Source organism: Cuculus canorus, chromosome 8 (assembly GCF_017976375.1).
Source record: "Cuculus canorus isolate bCucCan1 chromosome 8, bCucCan1.pri, whole genome shotgun sequence".
NCBI lineage: Eukaryota > Metazoa > Chordata > Aves > Cuculiformes > Cuculidae > Cuculus > Cuculus canorus.
Genome location: NC_071408.1, coordinates 29208869 through 29234158, shown reverse-complemented (window position 1 = coordinate 29234158; position 25290 = coordinate 29208869). Strand labels below are relative to the sequence as shown.

General features: G+C 41.4%; 1 protein-coding gene across 2 annotated transcripts in view; it reads right to left on the bottom strand.

Moving 5' to 3' along the window:
- Nucleotides 1-24208, bottom strand: part of ST6GALNAC5 (ST6 N-acetylgalactosaminide alpha-2,6-sialyltransferase 5) — a 73045-nt gene extending 48837 nt beyond the window's left edge. Inside the window, exons 1-2 of one of the 2 annotated variants that reach the window (XM_054072847.1) lie at nucleotides 23894-24208; nucleotides 23083-23289 (exon numbers count right to left, since the gene is read on the bottom strand). In XM_054072847.1, the coding sequence (XP_053928822.1) occupies nucleotides 23083-23289; nucleotides 23894-23959 (273 nt within the window). In that variant the 5' untranslated portion in view covers nucleotides 23960-24208. The remainder of the gene's footprint in view (nucleotides 1-23082; nucleotides 23290-23893) is intronic. The other variant, XM_054072846.1, reaches the window with a different exon arrangement.
- Between the last annotated feature and the right edge of the window lie 1082 nt (nucleotides 24209-25290).

Below are 25290 nucleotides of genomic sequence, written 5' to 3'. Positions count from 1 at the left end.
CTTACACTAAGAGTATTAGGATTCATTGAACAAATTCCTCCATATTTCAGGTTTTCTTCTATTCCAGGAACCAAACCAGTTTTCAGTGCGCATGTTACAATAATGTATTATATAATTATATGATTAATGTATATATAATACGTATATCCCCATGTAGGTCTCCAGTGAAAATGCATTTTAGCATAGATATCAGTCTGTCACAGTTCAAGCTAGGGCAATTCAGCCCTTTGGCTCCTACTACAGCACCCTTTGGTTTCAGATCTGCAGGTGTCTGTCACAAACGTCATGAAATAAAATACCAAAACATCTATTAGAACAGCTCAACCTCTGAACTTACACATTCACTGGCAGGACTGTGGCTTTCAGTTTTACATAACTGGAAGTTCTTGTGAAGCAAAGCAAAAGGAAATGCATCTCCTTGCTTCCTTGAGGCAAGAAATCGCCCATCCCAAAGTAAAGAACGAATTACTTTTTTTTGTCAATAACAAAAAGAATAGAGAACTATCACAGAATATATTTCAGTATTTATTACCGTCTCTTAAGATGCCCCACAGAAGCCACTGATGGGTTTAGTATTGACTCCAGGACATCAGAATCCAATGCAAGACATTTTCATTTAATAAATTCTGACCAAGTACAAGATGAAAGTGCTGTCTACGTTCTTGGAATGCCTAATGGTGTGTTCACCACATCAGGCTACCTGACATTCAGGATGAAAACCAAGATAACCCTAAGGAAGAACTAGTCATTAACATTCCAGAATACATCACCACTACCAAAGGGTGTGTTTGAGTAGACAGTTCGGAAAAACACTGAATTTTAGAGAACATTCTCACAGGAGGTGGAGCAAAGGGCCAGAGTGTGGCATCATATGCATTCCTATCAAAAATAGTTTTTCAGAGTCACAAGATAAAGCTTTGCAAAAGGGCAAAGAGCAGGTGTAAGACTGCAACTCTCCAAGTAATGGTATAGCTCTCCATAACCTGACAGACACGTTAAGTAAGCATCTCTCCTTCTGGAAAGGAGTGTATTGTCAATAACTATTTACATTCAAGGTGACTGTACTATAACCATAGGATTACTGTTTGTCTAAGTAAGAAGTTTCTTACTGTGGCTCATCTTCTCTCATAAACCACTTAGATTACACATATATATAACAAGTCTTCACACTTTTGGCAATAAACCCTTAGAAGCTCTAAATAACCAAAACATTACAATAAATGAGCATGGTGAATACTCACATATCCATTTCTCATCAATTCAATGGGATTCAATGTACCATATCTGATAAATTACACCGTGCAGCTTGTTAAAACACATACAGCATTACATGAATAATAATGGGCATTTCTTTTTTTTTAACTCATAATCCTATAAATAGTACTTTGTGTTTTATATTGATTTTAGGGCACATATAATACATTATGTCCCATTAGAATCAATGAGGAGTGAAAATACAATTACTGAAAATAATTTGGATTAAGATAAATATGATTGACCTTTTAGCCTTTTTCCATGTTTTCAACAAAAACAGCTGAGAAATAAATTTAAGATGACATTTACATTTAAGAGTAGAACAAAGGAATAAGAGACTTGTGACATCCAGAAGCATGAGATGTGGATCTACAAAGCAGACAGTAGAACCGCTGAGGTGAATAACAAATACGTGAAAAGTTGATGTGACATTTATTTTCCTACCACTTGCTTCTTGTGTGCCCCCTATGAAGCTTAATTTTCTATCTAAATCAAACACTGAAATCATCAGCACTTTTCTTTCAAAAACTGGAATTTTGATTCTATAGCACATGTTTAATCTTCTGGAAAACAGCATTAACACAAGCACGGGCAATTATATCAGAATATCAAATAAATGGATTTAACAGACTTTTACAAAAGGCTTATAGACGAACTCATCAGTCAAATTTAAATGCTTGAATAAAACAATAGTGCTACTTACTAAACACGTCTGTGAAGAGCTGGTGGGTTCTGTAGTTGCCAAGAGTAGCAACACACCCCTGAGAATAACCATAAACACTGCCGCTTAAAAACAAAACCGGAGTTCCCAACTCCTCTCACAGAGGGTGGGAAGATAAACAGCACAGAGAACATCGACAGAAAGGCAAATTATAAATAGTAAAAAAATCAACATGCGATTTTGTAGTTTTGTATCACAAACCAACTAATGCAAACTACTAAGTCTTCTCATGCAGGACACAGGCAAATCGACTTCAAAATCCAAGGTTCTCCCGTTGTCTTCCAGAACATTAATACTGAATGCGTAAGTGTATCGCTACCTCAAAAGAAACATTTTCCTTCCAATTTCTACACACTTAATCATGTCTTTTCTATTTCTTGCTTTTTTAAAGCACCCGAGTGCTGTGGGGTGGTTCTTTCGAACTAACGAGATTAGAGACTTACATTATCACTGTCTACGAGTAAAAGGGAAAATGTGTCTCACTGGACTTCAGAGCAGAGGCTTTCGTTATTACACATCTTAATGGTATATTTCATCTGGATGCACAGCAACAGATCGCGCCGAGATGCGATGAGATGAAGAAATAACACACAGGAAAAAGAAATTTTAATAAAAAGTCCCACTGACATGAATATAAAGTACAATTAGCATTTCTGAGACTGCTGTTCTTCCGATGAAGGATTTAACCTTTGCTGGAAGAAGACCGCGGAGCTACTTTCTCTGACTTCTGAACAAATGTTTCACGACGTTCCACTTCAGCACTACCATCTCAGAATTATTTGAGGTGAATACAGCTACCACATAACTAAAAGCACATTTATATTGTCATCATCGGGTTTCACCTTTTATCTTTTAAACCAGACCCACCCTGTATCGCACATTCCCTACAGGTGAATTACATATCCCATCTGTATCCCACCTCATATCCCAACACTAAATATCCCATCTGCACCCTCACTTTTAATGCAAATAAGGAAATGAACCATTCTGAAACGTAAATTAGAAATGGCACAACTGAGCCATTTCGAAAGCTGGAGAACTCTTTCCAAACGCTTTATGAGTGAGAAAATACTGAATCTGGTGTCCCCTCCTTCACATCTTCAAAACCGGTGATTTCACACACACCACTGGCTTCAACGGCAAAGGCAGCGAAGAACTCCTGCTACTTTCGCAGCTAGATATGCTACGCAAAAGAAAATAAATTAACACCATTTAATCATGCCACAAAAAAAAAAAGAACCTGATAATCACAGGCAAAATGCAGGCACTTGGTTGTGATATTCCCTGAATACTTTTTCAAGGATGAGGATGCTTCACCTGGATTCAGCACCTAACACTTGAGTTATGCAACTTGTTAGGATAAATGATTAACCCGAACATGAAAATGTCCAATTTCGCTCTCTATACCATGTCATGGCTGCAAGTCAGCCCCCTTAAACAAGAATTTGCTGCCTTTCAAACAGCCAGAGCAGATGTTTGGCAGGTGCAGCAAGGATGGCTATGGATGTGAACCAAAAAGCTTTATTTTAGCTAGCCAGGTCATAACCCTCGATCAGGATCCTCCTGGCCAGCCACTCACCAAGAAACGAAGAATCCCCAAGCAAACAAGGCAGGCTGCCTTTCAATCTAAGACACAACCCTGTGGATCACTTCAAACCCACAGGCTGCCCAGTTTATAGCGAAATTATCACTTTGCATTTCGTCTTTAAGATGGGAGTCATAACACTGACCCAACTCTTTACTCTAAGGGCTCAAAGCACTTTAGGAAGAGCTATACAAGCGCTAGGGGTGTCATGTTAATAGAACAATCAATAGAACGGGACTGTCACCTTGCTCTGTTTGAAAGCACCTGGCACCTCAGAGCCTGCTTAAAGGAATAGTGTTAATATAAAGAAACCCTTTACTCTGTTACTGTGCTCTGTTTGCATTGCCCTTGGATGCAATGAGTCCACTGCCAGGAACACCACCAAGGTCTGTTCATAGCAGTCTACTTCTTGTACAGCCTGGAATAAACAATTAAGTACTGTCATACTATTTTTATTTCTGTATTAAGAAAGTAAATGAACTTCCAAACATCACTCACCAAAGCCAAATTATAATTTGCCTTCTTTAAGTGCTGCTTTTGGTACTAATCATTAGGTAAGCAACATTTCATGGCAGGTGAGCCCTATAGAAAACACCCCTCCTAGAAGGATATATCTGTGGTGAGGGTTCAGAGAAATACTTTAACAATTTGCTCCACACAGGAAAATGCACTCCTTGGGGTTTTTGAATTGGTGGTCAGATGAGGGTTCTGATAACATTCGTTCTGTATCTTCACTGTTTCTCAACGGTCTCTGTAGCAATGAGAGTTGAGTGTTTAAACACGAGAGCCAGAACATAGGTTAGAAGACATGGAGTATTTGTTACCACTGTTTCAGCCCTCATCTGAAATATACTGCTAATGCCTCCTACAAGTTATCAACCCTATGCCTTATGGGAGAGCCTCTAACGTCTCAGGATGTGGAGCCTTAATTTTCCGGGGAAGAGGCACCCTCTCTGAAACCTGGGGCACATCCAGAAACAGACAGATTCATCCTGAAATGTTGGGGGTTTAATATCCAAAGACTTCAAACTAAGCCTAGTTAGCCTGGTTTTATTTTACACTATGTCCATTTCATACTTTTAAAATATACAAGAGGGTCCAAGTGGGCAGACAATGTTAAGTGTCCTTTCCCTTAGCCATTAGCACAGGCTGCAGCAAATGGTACAGAACTATTCTCTTTACCATAACAAAGGATGATACCAAAAGGAGAGAATAAATTTAGAGACAGCATGGAGCTGCTTTAACCCTTACCAGGGGCCAAGAATGATACAGTCCACTTCCAGAGGTATTTTGCTGTCTGAATTTCTCTTTCAGTCTCAGCTAGAGGACTAAACCAGAAGTCAGTTGCAGTGTAGTAATATTTACAATCAGGATTTATATTGAAAATATCTCAAAAGAGCATACAGAAGTATAATAAGCAATGTATTTTTGCATTCATAAAGGGTTTCTGTACCTGTATCTCCAGTTTCGAGTGACAGACTCATCAGACAAATGAGGCTTTTTGTTTGTTTTCCTAGCCTTTTTACTACATACAAGTGCTCTTCTCCATTTCATCAGATTTAGAATAACACATTTAAGAGGCACTGAGGACTCACATTAACATCTAAGCAGCAGCAAAAACTGTCACTTCTATTTTATCCCTCCTAGCTCCCCCCATTAGAGAGTTCTATTAACCGAAAGAAAGCACCAGTTCACAAAGATAATCAAGAAGAAAGGTCAGTGGTTTATAAAAGGTAGTTCTGGCCTTTCAGGGCACCGCTGAGACTCGAGCTCAGCGCTAGCTTCAAGAATGAAACGACAGAGATTCAGTGTCCCTCAACAGTCTTATCCTGGCACCGCTCATAAAACCATAGACCTCCTCCGATCTGAGGATAAACACTGGAACATTGACCCTTAAATGGGAACTCCTTATAAATGGTCACTGCACAGACACCATCAGAATAGCGTTTGACAGTAAGCACTGACAAAGTCTGTCCTTCATTAAAGCCAAGACCTGTTGATAGAAAAGGAAGTGTCGCTTTCTATCGGGCACTCGTTAATGCAGAGAACTCTAAAAAATGTTTTAAAACAGTATCACTATTTCCCCAATCCCAATTCTGTTTTAGAATCACAGATTCATAGAAGCGTTAAGGTTGGAAAGACCTCTAAGATCAAGTCCATATGTCAGCCCAACACCACTGTGCCTACTGGACCACGTCCCAAAGTGCCACATCTGAACACTTCTTGACTCGACCACTTCTCTGGGCAACCTGTTCCAATGCTTCATCGTTCTTCCAGTAAAGAATTTTTTCCTGTTATCGAATTTAAACCTCCCCTGGTATAACTTGAGGCCATTTCCTCTCATCCTGTCACTTGTTGCTTGGGTGAGGAGCCCAGCACCCACCTCACTACAACCTTCTTTCAGCCAACCGTAGAGAGCAATAAGGTGTCCCCTCAGCCTCCTCTTCTCCAGACTAAACAACCCCAGTTCCCTCAGCCGTTCCTCGTAAGACTTGTTCTCCAGACCCTTCTCCAGCTTCACTGCCTTCCTCTGGACACGCTCCATCAGCTCCGTATCTTTCTCATACTGTGAGGCCCAAAACTGAACAGCATCAAGGTCACTATTAATGCTACGGCTCCAATTTCTTCTGCAATGTTCTAAGATCTTGTGCTCCTCTAACAGAGAGACCCATATACAAAGATTTTTAGAAATATTCAGTGTAGGAAGTATTTGGGAGCCAACAATTATTAACCCTACACTGCAGCCTCTCACCCTTTCTCCCCAATACGTATGAATCTGACAGAGAGGTCCTGATCCTGCTTGCTACTTGCCCTTTTGTCTTCCAATTTTATTGATCCATAGATTTCCATACTTCAAAGCAGAACCAGGAAACAGACCATGCGCCAACGAAAGGGCAGCTCTGTTAGGTGGTCACCAGCTGATGCTTAACCTCGTACAGGTCTGTGCCCACCGCACCGGCAGCCTCCGCTAGCAACAACTGACTGCGCTGCAGATCTGGGTACTAATCCTGCTTCCAATGATTTCTAGGGGAGAATTCCACAGACTTTTGGAAGAAGCAAGACTGGGCTGTTTGGATAATGATATTTCATTCGTAGCATTTTCTGACCTTGTGTCTCTTTCTAGCTCTGCAAAGCAGCGTGTGGGAATGGCCTCCATCACCCAATGTGATGCTTTTGTTCTCCCAAGAAACAGAGAGAGAAAGTTCGAACATTTGCCAATGTAAGACCATTAGGAGGTGCAACAAGAAGTGATGAGCTACAATAAAGAAAGAAAAAAAAAGTTGTTTGAGCTTGCCTTCCCTCAACATCACTTGATGGATTATTTGTCAGGGTTCACCATTTGTGAGTCACGTATCTAGCTTAAGGTACATTGCTATGGCAGGAAAACATGTATTTCAGTGTCTAATCAGTATGGTTTGTACAACTTCACTCCAAAAGAAATACCACGCAGCTTTTATTGTGGTTTTATTATCCATGATAACAGGATTCACTACTTGCAGTTCTCTTCTCAACTTTCCTAATTTAAATGAGAACAAAATTGTCTTATCTTTATTTTTACCATTTGAAAGGGAAGAGAAAAATATTTACTCCTAATCTTTACAGAAAGTAAAGAAAACTGAGGTCATTTAGACTTCAGCTGCGAAATGTTAAGCCTGAAAGACGACCTTCATTTTTTTCAAACATAATACTCCGTAAATCCTGTATTTCTGTACCCAGTTGCTCATGTCTCACTACTGCTATACAGAAAATAATTGATACCGTTTGTATCTGTATTCTAGCATTTGTCATTTTTGTATCTTCTCTTTTAGGTAAAGAAAACTGAGGACTATCTAAACACTAAGCACCCAGTGGATGCTCTTACAGTCTACTGTTTGCATCTACTATATCACATCACAAGTGATTTTGCCACAACTCAGTGTTCAAGGAAATTGCGTTCATAGAGAGGTTAAGGACTGACATAGAGAATTAGCATTCAAAGAGAGGTTAAGGATTGACCTGGCAATCTAATAACTACTCCTAACCTTTGCTCTTAAAGATGATCTTTCTGGGTGTATGGCAAGATTGTTCCTGTTCTTCCCAAACTGTTCTTGTTTTAAAGGGTTGTGACAGACTCATAGGGTGACCTGAGCTGGAAACAATCCACAAGGATCATCACGTCCAACTCTCATCCCTGTATAGGACAACCCCAACATTCACACCATACTTTATACGCCGAAATTATCAATTACTTTGTACAAGCACAACATTTATATTCAAATACGCTTTAAAATGTTGGTCATCTTTTACTGTCAGGCAAGGACTTTACTTTTATTTACACTAAAATATGGCGGGATTACTTGAATATGCAAAGACAAATCTGAGATGTGCTATTGCAATTCCTCCTCCCATCACTGAAATTTATTTATTGATTTTAAGCAGAATATATTTTTAATATGTCATATAATAGATACCAAATGCACAATATAATACAACGTAAAACATACACCAAATATTTTTAAGGCATAATAAATTAATGAACTTTGTATAGTTGGTGCCAGTATGACGAATACACTGTTTCCCTAAGGACCTGAGGGTGCCTATTTAATGCTGTGCAATGCCTGTATTTGCACGCCCCATTACAGTTTATATTAGAGTCCAAAATACTTTGCAGCCCCAATGCACACACCAAATACCACGCTTGAAGAGTTAACCTGCCCTAAGTCACCACAGTTGTTGCAAAATGTACACGGTTCAACACGCCCTGAAAATCAGGTCATTTATTTAAATACGTGTGCACTAATTTCAAGTAAGATCTCAGCAACTCAGATGTGGTCAATGACACTTTGAAAGAACCAGAAAGCCAAAACCAGAAGCGTGGTCCTCAAAAGCCCTGTTCAGCCACCATCTAAATCTGCGCTTAAGGACTGCTCTTTCTGTGCACTGGACAGGGGCTAAACGTGGCAGCCCTGCAGGACATCGAACATCATCACACACTATGAAGCTGAAGAAGATACACAGTTTGCTAAAACAGGTCAGAAAGCTCTTTGGAAAGTTATAAGGCAATGCTGTTATCTCCAGTCTACGTGCTTCTCAAAATACGTGCTCTAACAGCTTCCTGAGCAGGAAATCAGATGCCTTACACACCACTTCCATGTAAGATCCACAAATTGAGTTCTCTTTTGTTATTATCTGGGCTAAACCAGCCACCACAATCCTGTCCAAGCAGAATGGTTGGACTGAAAGGGCACCAAAGTATTTTTCTGCTGGGCAGCTCTACACAGCAGAACCGGTCTCCCAAATCCATTTCATTTCAGGTGCATAACTCACCCAATCCACTGTATATAACTCCAGGGTTATATAGAACAAGGTCTGAAATTTCACTTTCAAGCCATGCATGAAAGTCTGGAATCCCTGGTGATTGCTGTGCACCTACCTTGAGGTTGAGTTCCCTCGATTTTCAACAATACAGCACTTTTTATACATCTACCTGAAATTCCATACTGGACGTTCAAGGTCAAAACTATTGTTTCAACTTTTTTGTTTCACTGTCCTCCTACATCTTAAAGAATGAGTACTCCCATACTTTGAAGCTGGATTCTTCACTTAATGTTTCCACGTCAAGGTGACAGGTAAGTACAAAGTACTATTAATTAACGAGTTGAGGGAAAGAACTCTCAGGATAGAGGAAGGTTCTACGTATGTAAAATATAAAAACAGCCACCTGAAACTATATTTGAAAGCAAACACAAGAGAAAATTGTTTCCTTGTTGAGGGTTTCTTTTCCCAGTATTTCAAAAAATACAGTTTGATTAGAAAAGTACAACTTAGGCACCTACTGCACTCCAACACTTCTCTCTAGTATATTTTACCTGCTCCTTCAACATACAACCTGTGCCACTTCACTGATTATGTCACCACTTTGACCGGATATTTGCATAAATTGCAAATATCAGATAATTATCGGTTGGCCATTATCAGATAATTATTAAAAAATTCCTCTTCACAAGTTTTAGCCAGGACAACTTTAATTAAACGGTACAGACATCCATGGTGAAATATAAACCTTTGCTGCCTACAGCACAATACTATGGCTCCTTATTACCAGTTTTATACCCTATTGGGGCTAAAATATTAGCTTTAATCTTTCACAATGAATTTAACTCTGCCTCCCGGCTTCACCATTCTTTTCATACAGCTCTCTTTCAAGTCTTGCTTTGTCCAAATATGTTGCAACTATAGCACAATTCTTCCTTTGTGACTTAATGTGGTAATTTGAAAGGAAAATGGAAGAGCAATTACTTATGTAATAAAATAGGAACATACAGTTGACAACTCTATGGAATTTTAATTAGGAAATACAGGTTCACAAGATTTCCCCTTTCAATGAGCTGTCACCCACTGCACATCTTATTTTCATGAATTTAGTATTTTGAACATTTTGTCAACTTTGTCTTCATATTTCACAAGCATAAACATAAAGGAAATTAGGATGACGCTAAGTAAAAGTTTCAAATGCAATCTTCTTAGAGAAATATGTATGTCTAACACAGCTTCTCTTTTATTGATCGCTCTGTGCAAAAAAATATTAAGGCATAAATACTAGGAGAGTTGATTCATTTTAATTTCTTTGCACTTAGACATGGCCTCGGTCTAAAGAAGGATCTAACCAGCTTCTGACAGTTAAAGATTAACAGTCCTGCCATACCAACAGGCTTGACAAAGGAGCTTAACTTAATCCTTAAGGCAGTATAAGATGTCTTATGTGTATTACTGCACAGGAGCACAACTTTAATAAACACAGTATAATGTAATTTGCAGTAGTTTTACTGATGTAAAGTAAGGGATATGAAAAAAAAAATGACAGATTATTTATTTTCCAAGGAAAACAAAGTGGAAAACTTACTATTTTTTTTAAAGATTACTTTGATTTTGAACTTTCAAGTCTCAGTGTTCTGCACAAACTGATGAACAAAAAAAGCAATTCCAACAAGAAAAAAAGACAAGCAGATGCCACCTCATCATCCCCAATGAAGAGGTGATGGGACTACAATTTTGGCTAAACTGGCTTACACACAGCTCTGTTACTGCTGGTTTTACTGCTGATCTCAGTCACAAGGTTTTCCCACTTCCCATGAGCACTGCACTCAATTTTTAGAAGTCTTGAGAACTTAAATAACTGTTGGTCCTAGCGCTTAGCATGACATGGCTGAGATCACCTCCTGCAGCTTCAAGTCAAATTAATCTTCTTTTCTTATTTGCTATAGACCATGAAAATTAACAATCATACCTGAAAGTTCAAATGTAAGTTCAAGTAACTGTCATGTTAGAATGATTTTTTTCACATTATGCACTACAAATAGGATATGTCATCTTCATAACACACTGAAAAATATCCCTAGGAAGCGGTGTGATTATAAAAAATCATTTCTGAGAAACTTTAATAAAGCTGATGCATTTCATCATCAATCAATTTATTCTATAAGTGTCTGGGAGCACTGATATAAGCGTAATGGGTCTGTTTTTAGCATAAACTCTTATTTCTACAGTGCTCCTAATGCAGTTTCACTGCGTATCATATCAACATGAAACCCTGAAGATGGGTTTTTGGGTCCTGCGGACTGTCTCAAACCAAGATTAGATCTGAAGACACGTGCTGTTACAGCCTGTATGTGTACGCATGTCTAGGATATGTTGCTATTCCATCTTGACAGCAGTGAGAGCTCTGATGGAAAGCCTGAGAGCCACCTGCCCCTTCTGCTGAAGGCAAGGATGCTGCACAGCCTTTCATCAGAGCATTCCTGCACTTACAAGCGGGTAACAAGCTGTTCCAAGATTCAAATCAGCACAGCTGGGAGTGGAAGGTGATTCTAAAGCCTCATTTCACTTTACAGGCCACAATGACCACAGGCATAATTAAAAGACACCCTGAAAGCTGTTGTGCATTGCACAAATTGCTACAGATCAAAAGCGATCACTGTGCTGGAAGAAATGAGACACGTTAATGCTAGAGATACCCTCTTGGCCCTGATATCCCTCTTCCACATCTACCATCTGCATAAAGTACCTCATTTATGCCCTTAAACCATCAGGGATACAGCAACACTACTCACGAGAAAGAATATTCAACGTATCTATAACTAGGTTCACAGCTTCCTTGTGCTGCTACTAGAAAGCAGATACAGCAAAAGTGAAGGATTTAGCTCTAGTTTTGATTCTACTTATTAAAAAAAAAAAAAAAGCTTCTGGCTATTCATAGAAATTAAAAAATAATTCAAAATTAAATCTATTAATATGATAATTACATATGGAAACAGTAACATTAAGGCTCAGCAGTCTTACAATAGATAGGGAAGGTATTACTAAATACCCTATCAGCAGCATTTCTTCACTGACTGAAATTAAGACAGAGTCATCATTTCCAAAGAAATATACAGGGCAAGAATATTAGAAAACACAAGAGAAAACACAAACATTACCAGTGAAATAAGCTATGTATACAGAAATAGCCAAGCAAAAAAAACCCCTCAGCTTCATTCTCAAGTATGATTTTCTAAAGCAAAACAAAATCTTTCCTTTGATAAGCACGTGCCCAGTGAGAAGAGCAGATTTTACTATCCATGGTGACTTACATGACTAAATCATGTTCTATGAACTTACTTTAGGGTCTTATTTCAAACTCTGAAAAAACGATTGACAATACCATTTCTCCTATCGCGCTGCTGTACAAAAGAGATATGCTGAAAAATAGTCTTTTTTTTTGTTAAGTCTACCAAACGTGGCAATCTAACAACTAAAACTTAAGCAACAAGAGTACTGAGGTACGTAAGGCTTCTGACTGAACGCTGAGAAGTGTGCAATTACACAATAGATATGCAGGCTCTAGTTACATTCTCCAATCATATTAGGTCGGAAATTCTTGGTGGTGCAGCAGAGGACTGAAAACGCTCCCCGGGACCACGGTTAGGAAACCATCAGGATACGGACTAGCAGGTTTTTGCAGGGAGTTTCAAGCAAATGCTGACCACATTCCATAAAACCAAGTGCAAGCAAGCTCTGCACGTGCATTGAGATTGTAGGACACGGAGAAGCTCTAAGCTACATAACCACACTAAATATGCTGCTGAGCCCAAGATAATAAACCCTGCCTCTCAGTCAAGCTTATTAGTTCTGGCTTAGCAACATGCTAACTGCAGCTACTCAGCTGCCAGAGCAGAGCCAGAGCATCTCCAACCAGCTCAAAGGGAGGGTAGAGCACGCTCTCGTCTGCTGGCAAAATCCCATACCGACATATGCTTAGACATGGTGTCAGCTGGCAGTTGGCAAGAGGGGGAAACCCTTACTGAAGTGCTGGCTATTATGTATAGTTCCATTCACGTCCGAGGTACTTCTCATGGATAATGCGAGCAATATTATAACAAACCGTCTCCATCTTCGTAAGGCTCATGAATCGCTATTAAAAACAGAAAGAAATTCAGAGCAGTGTTACAGAGGGAATACACAAGCAGACGAACAAGTGGAACTAGCGGTGACTTTGCCACAGGTATTTAATGTGTAGAATGTATTCTGGATAATCGTCAATAATACCAATAATGACCATTTTATAGAATTTAAGTGTAAAGGAAGAAATTGGCTAATTGTGCAGGCACGGGCTGATGAGCTGAGAAGGAACAGGCAGTATTAACTCTGCATCGCTCTGGTAGCTGCAGCCAGACCACTGGCTGTATTTTGAGGTTTTCTGTTCCAATTTAGGGTCAACCGATACGCCAAGACCTGTAAAATTAACCCTTTTACAGAAGCACTAGGAATAAAATGGACAGCAACAAAATTTAGGAGCACATTTGTCGTCAGCCAAGTATCTGAAGGACTGACCCAAAGATGCCCAACCGAAAGCCACAGCAGAGCAGGAAAGGGACAGCGCAGGTCGTACAACAGCACACGCTCCCCGTGAGCCTCTGTGCTCTGCACAAAGACCGACGTAAGGCTGGGAGAGCACTGCTCCCCTGCAGCTGGCCAAAAGCTCTCTCATAAGGACTATGGACAAATCTTGGAAATAATGATATTTTCTAAACATATCTTTGCAGTGGCCAAACGTTCAATCTTCTGCGGGCAGAAGGTGTATATAGACTGGGTGGCTCAAGTTAAAGAACAGCTAGTATTTCAAATGAGGTTTGAAGTCCCTGGCACAGCACTTGAGCATTGTTCAGAACTGTTTTGGGTATGCCTGTACCACCATCCCTGGGCACCTACGTAGCCTCAGCCTACCCTGACCCCGGATGCCACATAAAGCACAGGGTAGAGCCGACCCAGCTCCAGAAGTCACATACCTGCCAAAGGTCAGGATTTACTTGTTCAGATACAGTGTGACTACTCTGGTTTCAAATTCAAGCTAACAAGCCTCTCTGGAACTAGGCTAGGTAGACTTACTGACCCCATCTCCACTAGCTTTGGGATCTCTGCATCCCACGATATCAGCCCACAACCACGTGCACCTTCCTGTCTGCTGCTTCGATGATGTGCTTCCTCAGATGCTTATGTTTTGTACAAGTCGCGAGGGTGAATTTTATTGAAACAGAATAAAAAATGGCTATCCACGGAGAAGACAATGCAGGTGAGCAAGTCTGGAAGGTAATCAGCCTGAATGTAACACACGTGTCTCAAACGGGGAGAAGAGGTTTTAACCTCACACAGGCAAACTGGTAAGCAGCATGTGCTTGGTGATGAACGCGGTCTCTAGAAGCATATTTCTCTGTGAGCCATTTCTTAAGCATAACAATATTCCTTTCACTTCCCTGTGCACAAAGCTTGATACAGACGTACATTTACACAAACTTGCACTGTTGAATTTTTCTTTTCCTTAGAGATAACTCCTAGACTGATGCTCTGCTGACTGTTATTACATCTACTTTTATGACCTGCTATAGCTGAGGGCAAAATATATTCTAATTTGATACTGTCCAACAGTACAAAAGTTACAGAATATTTTGTTTCTGCAATATCAACACCATACCAATACCTGAGGATTCTAGTAACATACTAAAGTCAAGATAGAATATTTGCTAAGCAAATATGCATATTCCAAACGTATTGACTGTTTACTGAGAAACATCCTCCTCCTCTTTTCCAGGTTATTTCTTACTAAGCCATCCATTCTGTAATGGATTTTTTTTTTCCTACAGCTGCAATGAATTCTAATCGTGTTGTATTCGACAATAAAGTACACATGTATATATGTTCGATGTTACTTACAACAGTCCTGATTATTAAATCTGAATTAAGAAAACCTGATCTATGCTGCCTGTATACCATATAAACCCATTTCTGTTCCCTTTTCCTGGACCACAAACATTTTGCACTAGACCGCTCACTGTGAAAAAAACATTCTAGTAATCTGTTAAATATATCGGTTTGCCCATCCTGTATTTTAAAATAACCTAATCTTATTCCGAAGACTTCTTACAAGGTTCTGGCAAGAATCTAGGATTTATTATTGCAGTTAATATACACATTGTGCTTCTCATACATTTTAGTCTCTCCTGAATACAGTCCAGGCATGATGAGTATTACTGGGTCTACCTAACGCCAGTTCCAACGTGCCGTGTTCTCTATAGGAATGTGTACATCTTTCTCAGCACCCAAACCTCTTTCACATAAGACCATGAAGGGGCATCTCAGAGCTCTACTCGTCCATTTGTATTTTGCACTCCTGTTGCAAACAGTTTCTGTTTTCAGTTCGCAGCAGCTTTTAGTTCTGTCTTGTTCCCTCACTCCCCGTGTAACTCTGCCTTTTAACTGTATTTGGATTTTTTCAGAACGACAATGGAGGACAATTAATGGCAGTTTCTGAATTGAAACTATTTCCTTTTCCAGTTGATATCAACTTCAATAACTAGCCTGGTCTTTACACTTGAAACTTTAACTATTAGAGCAAAAGAGTGATGACTAATGGAGATTGCTTCGGGATGAGGTGAAACATCAGGATGCTTCACCTTCAAAGTAGCTTTTGTGCTGTCACATCTGCTTACATCAGCACCAAACGACTGCTGATTTGATCATAATTGCCCTAATTAGAAGTTCAATTAATACACTGAGTTCTTACTATCAATGCCACCTTAGCATCAAGGATGTGCATGTGCAGCGTTACTAAGCAATACAGGTTAAACTAATAAGGAAGGTCACTGGGAAAAGGAAACAACCTGCAGTCTGCTGTTCTGAGGATATCACACAGTTAGGATGACACTCAATATCCACTTATGCCCCAGGACAAGCAGAAAGGGAGAACTTAAGGAACTCTATTGAGAGATACCCATCAGCTGTGAACAAAAATTACATTTCCTGTCATTGAAAATCTCATTTAGTTCAGACTTTCTTCCACTAAGGATTAAAACCCTTCAAAAGAACGCTTTGTCTTCTCGTGAAGACGAAAATAGCCTAAAACGCTGACAGTGAAGGACTGTGTGCAAAAAGTGCACAATACGGTAACTTTAAATGGTTATCAAATATAATAGACTTCAGCACATACCAGAAATATAAATGTGGTCATTGAAACTAATGATGAAAATGAAAAGAAAAAAAAAATTAAGGGGTTTTGCATCAGAGGCAGAAAAATCTCACCAGCAGATGAAGTGTCACCAATCCCCTGCCTGGAAGTATTTTGTATATCCATCAAATGAAGAATTTTGCATGTTCACAAAAGAAGATAGGGAAGCAGACAAGGGAAAGAGACAGCACCCACTTATGAAAACATGATGCATGGGATATTCACAAAACAGGAAAGAGCGTATTTCCTCATTCGTCACTTCTCATGATTCAGGATAAAAGCTATAATCCAGAATCAATCAAAAACCAGAAGCGCATAATAAATAAAAACATCTTCACGCTTCTGCAATTTTTCTTCTATGAAGAAAAAAAAAGGAAAAAAGAACTTTGTCTTCGTCAGCTGCAAAAACAAGATAACATATTATGACCAATTTCGTGGTACCAGATATTGCTGTGAGATGTGACTTTGCAAAATATGAGAAAATTAAAATGATATTCTGCATTAACTATCTTGACCTGACCATCCGGCTACTATTCATGTTTGTACTGAAAGCAATCATCAATATTTTGTTACAGGCTCTGAAATAATCTTTTTGCCTCAGTTTCTATGAAAGAGTAAAGCTACACCACAAAATGTCACAAGTGACATGGGCAAGATCTTTACCTGGTAGAAACTTCAACACAGTCTCTGTTTTCAGCATAATGACAATGATTTCCTTCTCTTTATCGTCTCAATAATGAGGAAACGATCAGAACTCAACCAGTTTGTGGTTGACAAGGTTTTTATGCATCACATTACATGAACGAATGTAATAACACCACGTATTAGATGCATACAAAACATCTTTCCATTTTCAGGGACAACTGAATGTTTAATGTTATCTGTACTCTTTTTAGTCAATTCTTTCAAGCAACAAGTCCTGATCTCTTCACTATCTCTACTAGTTAGACCTCATCTTTAACAACACTTATTTTAGAAAGAACTACACAATACTGATAACCGTTACTTGCTTTTATTACCCAGATAGCCAATATTTGTGTTCTCTCTCAAACGGACACTGGAGTCAGAATTCCATTAAAAAAAACACCCAACTACAGAATATGGCCTTTTTCATAAAATAAATGCATAAACTCACTCATATCTACATGTAAGCATTTGAAAATAAGCTGAAAGAGGGGTGATTTAGATCAGATATTAAGAAGAAATGTTTTCCTGTGTGGGTGGTGAGGCACCAGCCAAGGTTGCCCAGAGCAGTGGTGGCTGCTCCATCCCTGGAGGTGTTCAAGGCCAGGTTGGATGAGGCTTTGAGCAGCCTGATCCAGTGGGAGGTGTCCCTGCCCATGGCAGGGGGTTGCATCTGGATGGATGATCTTTAAGGTCCCTTCCAAACCAAACCACTCTATGATATTCTATGATACCTAAGTGAGAACAGTGCCAGGCGAGGACTACTGGTGCTTTGCAGAGGTGCCACGCAACCCAGAAAACAGGAAAACGTACCATCATTTCCTATCACCGTTGCTACTGCACACCAGGTAGTATCATCTAGCGCACACAGAAGCTGCTAAAATTTTAGACAAGGTTCATCAAAATGAATGAACCCACTACTCTGATGTGTTAGGCTGAAAAAGCACACTACTGCGGTAGCTCAAAAGGGAGAAAATACAAAGAATAAGATAGTCATAACTCAAATGTCGGGTAAATCTGGCAAACAATTGTCTCTACTCAGTACGTGTGGATATTCAGTTACGTTCTCTGACTGTTGTGGTCTCAGGTTTTTTTTCCCTTTACCCTGTCAGCTATACGAAGGTTACAGGTTATCAGCGTAAAAGGTAGTAATAGTACCCAAAAGACCCAAATAAGCATCAAAACACTGAACGAGGGGCTTTTTGGACTCACATATTGCCCAGCCCTCTGACAGACAGAACTGTCCCCCAAGAAAGTTATTCTAGAATAAAGTCTCCCCCTTGTGGATCTCTCACATAATAAAAGCTCCATCAAATACTTAATTGCATAATAAAGTCTGTGCTCCTTCCTCTGCGGTAAGAATTTCAGAGGCAAATAGGAACCCGTAATGAAATCACAGTACATGGTTTACTTCAACTCAGTGGTTTCAATCCCACCTCAGGCATGACAAGCTGTTTTGGTTTAAGATACCTTATGATTCTGTGACAAATTCATTTGAAAGACACTAAAACTCTCAAAATAATGTCATTCCTGCCCACCTCCATCTAAGTTAGCTATGAAGGCTGGGTTAGTGACTCCCTCAAACTATTCAGCCCAAAACCTTCAATGGTTTAACTATTTAGGTTAAAGTTTAAAATCCAAACTCATTAACAAGAATATAAAACATGGCAAGATTCCCCTCTATTTTGAGTGCACAAAACTTAGTATCCTAGAAAAAATAGTTCAATCCCAGAACTTACTGTGCCTCAGAAATTAAGAAGCTATAGCACTGTTTGCAGAATGACTCTTCCTCAAACACTTCATTAACTACACCGTTCTCTGATCTGCAGTAATTTAAAGGGATCACAAAGATTTCTTTTGCATACGATAATTTACATTAGCATCAATTAAGAAATCATTGTGATCACTTACACTATCACGTTGGTCTCAATGCTCTCAAGGTATTTAAATGTGGTTCTAATAAATCATAGATTTTGGCTGTAAGATAGAATTTGACATTTTTTTATTTTCTAAGAAACAAAACCCTTGGTGTACTGAAATACTATTCCATTACATAATGACAAATTCATATTCTATTCGCAGTACCAACTGTTGAGTCAACACCGAGTAAAAAGGTTTTTAACTATCCAGATACGTGTTCTCACATTCATTTCAGAATAGTAATATAATGGTTAAATATTTATTTCTTGCAAGTTCAGGAATAGTGCTAGGTTTCCCTCTTTCATTAACAGTCTCTTATTTGTATGCAGTAATTGCTTTAAAAATATTAGCGTTGTAATTTCTTGCCAGCACTATGATAAATCAACAGAAAGTCTCATCCCCATGCCTCCCCATGGAAGGGCATAATTCTGCTTCCCTCGATGCCAGTGACAAAATCTCTTTAATTTCAGGATTACACTCAAAGAATTCATGAAAGATGCTACTTTGACAGTCTTGAACTCCTGTTCTTTCTAACTGCAGAACAAATGCAATAGCTAAGCAGTGCTACGCCTGGCCAACAACAGCACCTGGAAGGAGAAGGGAAGCTGCTACTTTTCCACTTAATTTTGGTCCCTGACCTCTCAATAGCAACTATCAGCAAACCATGTTTTCTGTTCCAAACATGAGAGGTTTTAGAGCAGAAATATCTGATGATTCAGAACAGAAAATGCTATCACTCACTCATTTCAAACATCCACCAGTAATGACTGTCCTCTACTGTCGGTCTGGGACGCACACGGAGGTGAAATGCCAAGAAGCAATCGCCAAGTCCATCGCACTTCTGAGTTTCCTTGTTTAAAGAGTCCAGTTCAACAAAACGAAGTTTGCACTGCTAAACTGCAAAAGGCTGCTAGAGCTAAGAGTACCGGTTCTGAACTCTGCTGCTGGATTCAGGGGAAAACAGTACTAAGAAACAAAACGTCACAAATCTGACCAAGTGACAAGAGACTCCTGCAAAAAGGCTCTTTAACCCAGCAGAAAGAATATTACGTTATTCCAGCTGTATTCTCAGAGTCTGCCTGCCTATTTTGACAGGATGGATGAGGAACTACAATTCTTACTGGATATAAAATAAAAGGAGGAAAATAACTGGTAATTACAATATTTCAAGCTGTATTTTAGAAGCGGTGGTACTTTACTTGATATTCTGGCAAACAGTCTCCATACATGATCACTCAGCACAACTAAATGAACTGTATTGCTGCCTAATACATAATATTTCCCAATGTGGACAACTGTTATATTTCATCCCTGAAATGTCTATACTACCATATAACACAGCCTCTGTATGTGTCCATACCAATACTGGAAGTATGGATTAACAATCAGTGTAGTACTTATCACGTAGCTTCTACACATATGTGCATATATACTCTCATTAAATGCATCAGAATGGGTACAACACCACAAACATGAAACTAGACTTCCCTATTAAAGGAAACCATGGGATCCAGAGACAAAGTCCTTCTAAAGTTAAGAATGTTTTAAGGATTTAGACATTTAATCTACAGCTAACGGTCATTCATGCATGAGCACATCCCAATTCTGTATAATGGCCATTCAGCTTCAGGTCATTCAACCTGACAGATAATCCCAAGATTCTATATGAAAATTAAGGAAGCTGTATTGTAAAAAATCTACCATCCATCGTCATTTCACACTGTCAACTCCGTGCCATCAAAATAACACGTTCCATTGCTGAAGTCATTTCCCCCCTTTCCTTTTCCAAGTCTCTTGTCCTCATACAACAGGCACTTTTCATCTCCTTCCAGACCTTCCTGTCTCTTCCAATATCACGTCCTTCTCACAGCTACAGAATTTTATCTTGCTCTCTGCTTAGAAGCGCTGCCCTAATATTCCTCAAACCTCCTCGATTCTTCCGTTTCCTCTCACTTTGAGCTGGACTTTTATGTTGTTTGCTATTCAAGCTGTCGTCTCTGCAGTCTCCAGTATCCCACCCAAAAATGATGTTCTCTGAAAATGTTTTACCTTTTCTCAGTTCTAGCAATCCCTCTCCCTATTCTCATCATCGCTGATTCTGCATCCTTCTTTATCTAAACCGGCAATGCCTGTGATCTTTTGCGTACTCTGTTTTTTAATCTGCAGGAAACCTATGTATGCTGAGATTGTAAATCCATGTCATATTTCCGGGTCTGTTAAAATACTAAAACAAATACAGTATTAAGAGTCAAATCTGAGCCCTTCTCTCCCCCATCCTCTCCTTATGGTAATACAGTGGCCTCACTGCTCTGTATACCACAGTGGCACAGCTCTCTGCATGATCTCATGTGCATTAAAATAAGACAAAGCAAGATGGGAACACAGCAGGGACTGCACAATCTTCTTTTTGACCCTCAGAAGTTACACGGAGAAGTTATTAAAGCTTCAGCAGATTATTACTATGAAGCATGAGCTACGTGAAATGAAATTCAGAAATGGGGTATCCGTGGGGTTTGGGCCATATTACAATATAACAAAAATCCAGAGGACCAGCTTTCTCCAAAACACAGGGAAACATTAAAATTACCCTGGAAGACACAGAACAGCGATTTTAAATATGTTCTATTAACAAGGAATATTTGGGAGCCAGGAGAAATCAATGTAAGGGGGTACCAAGGTCAGAAGGCTACGCACATACGCATCCTAAAAACCCGTGGATACCTTTTCATTTATTACTCCTTACAAAAATCATGTGCATACCTACAGCTCATCACTACAGTCATGTTCAAGAAGAACAGAATTACAAATTAACACCTTAAATAGTAGGGAGCCCCATGGCCGCACTTGCTTTTCCTATACAGACATTGCGTTTGAGAATTTCCAGGAGAATCAGGTAAGAAAGCAAATAAAGCCTACAAGGAACCATCATGAGCTATTTTTCTGTGTTAAGAGCCCTACAGATAACACTTGCATAGAACGTGAAGCCAGAAGGAACAATAAAAATCTCTGTATATCAAAGTCACTGATCTTCACACAGTACCTCTGAACTGAGCTCAGTAACTTGTTTGACAACACATCTTTCAGAAAGATGTCAGTCTGGATGTGAAAACATGAGAAAGTCACGAATCCTCACTTCCCTTACTTACTTTTTTACAGGAATTTTTTACTGCAAGAAGTGCGTGTTTGTACTAAACATCATCTAGGGTTTTGGCAGAGAGGGGTCCTCGGAGTTTCCAGGTAAATGAAACAACTGCATGAGTACAGGAATCTGCCTTCTGAGAAAATTACTGAATCTCAAGTACCTCTTCACCACGGACATGCCACCTTATTCACTTTACGCCCTTACGTCTGTCCTTTAAGACACCGAAGCTGAGTCTGCCCATCTCTGGTAAGCAGGAATTACAGCCTGACAATCCAGCCTGGTAATTCCTGGTTCAAGGGGAGGGACATCACTTTGCTCACCATTAAAGAGGTGCCCCCAGTTTCTAGAATGGAGACTACGGTTGACAACTTCTGCTTCCCAGGAGGAGGATGAAAAGGTCATTTGCGCAGAAGACAGTTCTCTTCGGTTTCCCCAAGATGAAATGAGCGAAGAATAAACACCTATTGACTTTCCCTTCCAATAACTAAACTTCCTTCTTTAACTCTTCCTAATAGCTCCAGAAACATCGATTCATAGCGCACCTCTAGCATCCAACAACAGGAAAGAAAACACTACACCGTTCATCTTCCACCAGGCAAGGAAAGAGAAAACCAACACTCCAGAAAGGCTGAACCACAGGCTGGACACTGAGTCCCACCAATCCATGCATTCAGGGCCAGGGACTATGGCAGTGAAGCCAGTCTGGACACGGAGGCAGGCGGCGCACCCCTTCCCGCTGGGGATGGACCCACGACCGCTCGCAGGGAGAGCTCTGCAGGGCTCCAAGGTCCCCCTTGGCAGTCCGGCAAGTCTTATGAGGAGCAGCTGAGGGAACCGGGGTTGTTTAGCCTGGAGAAAAGGAGGCTGAGGGGAGACCTCATCCCTACCTACAACTCCCTGAAAAGGAGGTTGTAGCGAGGTGGGTGTTGGTCTCTCCTCTCAAGTGATAGAGGGAACGGCCTCAAGTTGCTCCAGGGCAGGTTCAGGTTGGATATTAGGAAAAATTTCTTCACCTAAAAGGTTATCGGGTACTGGAACGGCTGCCCAGGGGGCGATGGGAGTCCCCATCTCATCTCTAGAGGTGTTGGAGTCCCCATCCCTGAAGCTGTCTCAAAGACGGGTGGGTGATGCGCTCAGGGATGCGATCACTAAATCACAGCGCACAGGTTCGCTCGGACCCGACGATCTCAAAGGTCTTTTTCCAACCCATCCATTTCTCTCCTCCTCTAACCGGGAGGACGAGGGGTTCAGGGTCTCACCTTGTGCTCCAGGACGCTGATGTAGCCCTCCAGCAGCCCCGTCCCGGCGGAGGGCCCCGGGGGGCGGCTGGGCTCGCTCCCCGCCGCCTCCTCCTGCTGCTGCTGCTGCCGCCGCGGCTCCGGGCGGCCCCCGCCGAGCCCGCCGTACATGAGCAACAAGCTGGTGCACATGGTGGTGAGCGCCAGGCAGACGGCCAGCCCGTGGCGCTGCGGGGGAAGAAGGAGACCAGGCTTCAGCCGGCGCCCCTCCAGCCCGCAGCCCCGCAACTTTCACCCCGCCGGAGAGCCCGGCAAAAGTGCGAGGACGGCGAAAACCCCCTCCTCCCTCCTCCTCTTCTTTCTCTTTTTGCTCCCTCTTCTTCCTCCTTCTCCCGGCTGTCCCGCTCCTCTGCCTCTCTCCTCTCCCCTCCGCGGTTCCCACGCTCACCCCATTCCCACGCTCACCCCATTCCCACGCTCACCCCATTCCCACGCCGCCGCGTCCCCCCCCAGCCCCGAACCCCTCATCCTCACATTGTAACGCGTGTCGGGGACGGCAGCGCTCCCCCCCAGCCCCGCGCCGCCACCTCCTCCCGCCTCGTCCTTTCAAGCAGATCGGTTTCCCCTCCGCTCTTTAAAAAAAAAACCCGCACGGACACAAGAGGAATAAAAGAAAGCAAGGCGGAAAGTTGTTGGCCGCCGCCGCCGCCGGGGTTCCGTTCCCCTTGGAAGAGCGGCGGGGATGCGGGTCGGGGAAGGCTGGAGCGGGTGCCCGGGGCAGCCCCGCTGCGCTCCCCGCCGGGATGAGCCGCGCCGGGGATGATGCTCTTACCATCAGCGTCTTCATCTTGTGCGCCTCCCGACCGCCGCTCCTGCCGCTCCCCGCTAGGCTCGGCATGGCGGGGAAGCCGCAGACATGGCTCAGCCGAGGATTAAGGGGGGAATTACAGCCGGCCGGACCCTCGGAGCCTGCCAGAGCCGGGTCCTCGGCTGCCCCGCCTGCCTCCGCCCCCGCCTCCGCCTCCTCCCGCCGGCGCAGCGCCCGCTCCGCCGGCTGGAAGTTAACTTCTGCCTCCCCTCGGCACCGGGGGGGGCTCTCTGCGTCTCCCCGAGCTGCCGTCCTGCCGGGAGCACCGGGACACGACCCTCACGGGGCTCTATTCCCATTCTTCCCTGGCGGAACGGCTGTCATTCCCCCTCCGGCAGCGCTCAGGCAAGACTTGAAATTCACGGTGGTGGAAAAATCGACGCCCTCAACTCCTTGTGCGGCGCTGACAACGCCCTCCCCTTCCCGAGCCGTTAAAACCCGGCTTCACAACCTTTTGACAGAGGCTTTCTTCGTTTATTAAAGTCAATCTCACAGGCTTTGCTCCCCACGGTTTGTGGGGATGCGCATTTTTCCCACGCTCATAAACAGCTTTGCAAAGTTTCTGTGTTTCTTTCTCTTTTTTTGTGTGTGTGTTAATGGTGAACGTTTCGGTTGTGAAAACTTTTATCACAGACCTCATATTACATGGATTTCTTGCTCTGGGAATTCCACATTTATAGGTGTGCCCCTCCTTAAACAAACCATTTTAAGGTTGATTAATTACATGGATTTCTCGCTCTAGGAATTCCACACAGAGAAGTGCCCCTTCAAAACAAGCCATTTTAAGGTTGTTTTCTCACGAAGTCATTAAACTGACAGCATAGCATTAAAAAAAAAAAAAAAATCATCCATCTTCTAATCATGAAGAGATTTCTCTTGAAATTACTTATGGAAATAATAGTTCTAATACACGGCTTCACATCTAACCCACAGCTATATAACATTAAAGATTACATTAAGGAGAAAACGATCAGCAGGCTAACTCAACCATGGTCACAATAGCAGCTTCTTCAAGGCTGGAATTGTCATTGAAATGCATTTTTTATCTTTACTAATTCATCCGAGGACTCGCAGTTGAGACAAAAGGCATCTCTGGCACTGCCAGAGCACGCAGCGTTTAGTGCCTTTTAAGAAGGTAAAAAGAAACAAGAATGTATGGCACATGAGCAGATAGCGCAGTAAACACCCTTCATCATTTCGGAGGAGAATGCCACCTCGCACTCGGGCTTGCTATTTATTCAGGTTTGTGGGTTTGGTTTCAATAGTACCAGTTGTAAAGACAAATGGAGCAATATAAGAAGAATCTTATCAGGACTTGGTAATTCTTTATTATGTGGTTGCACTTGACACTCAAATTAGTG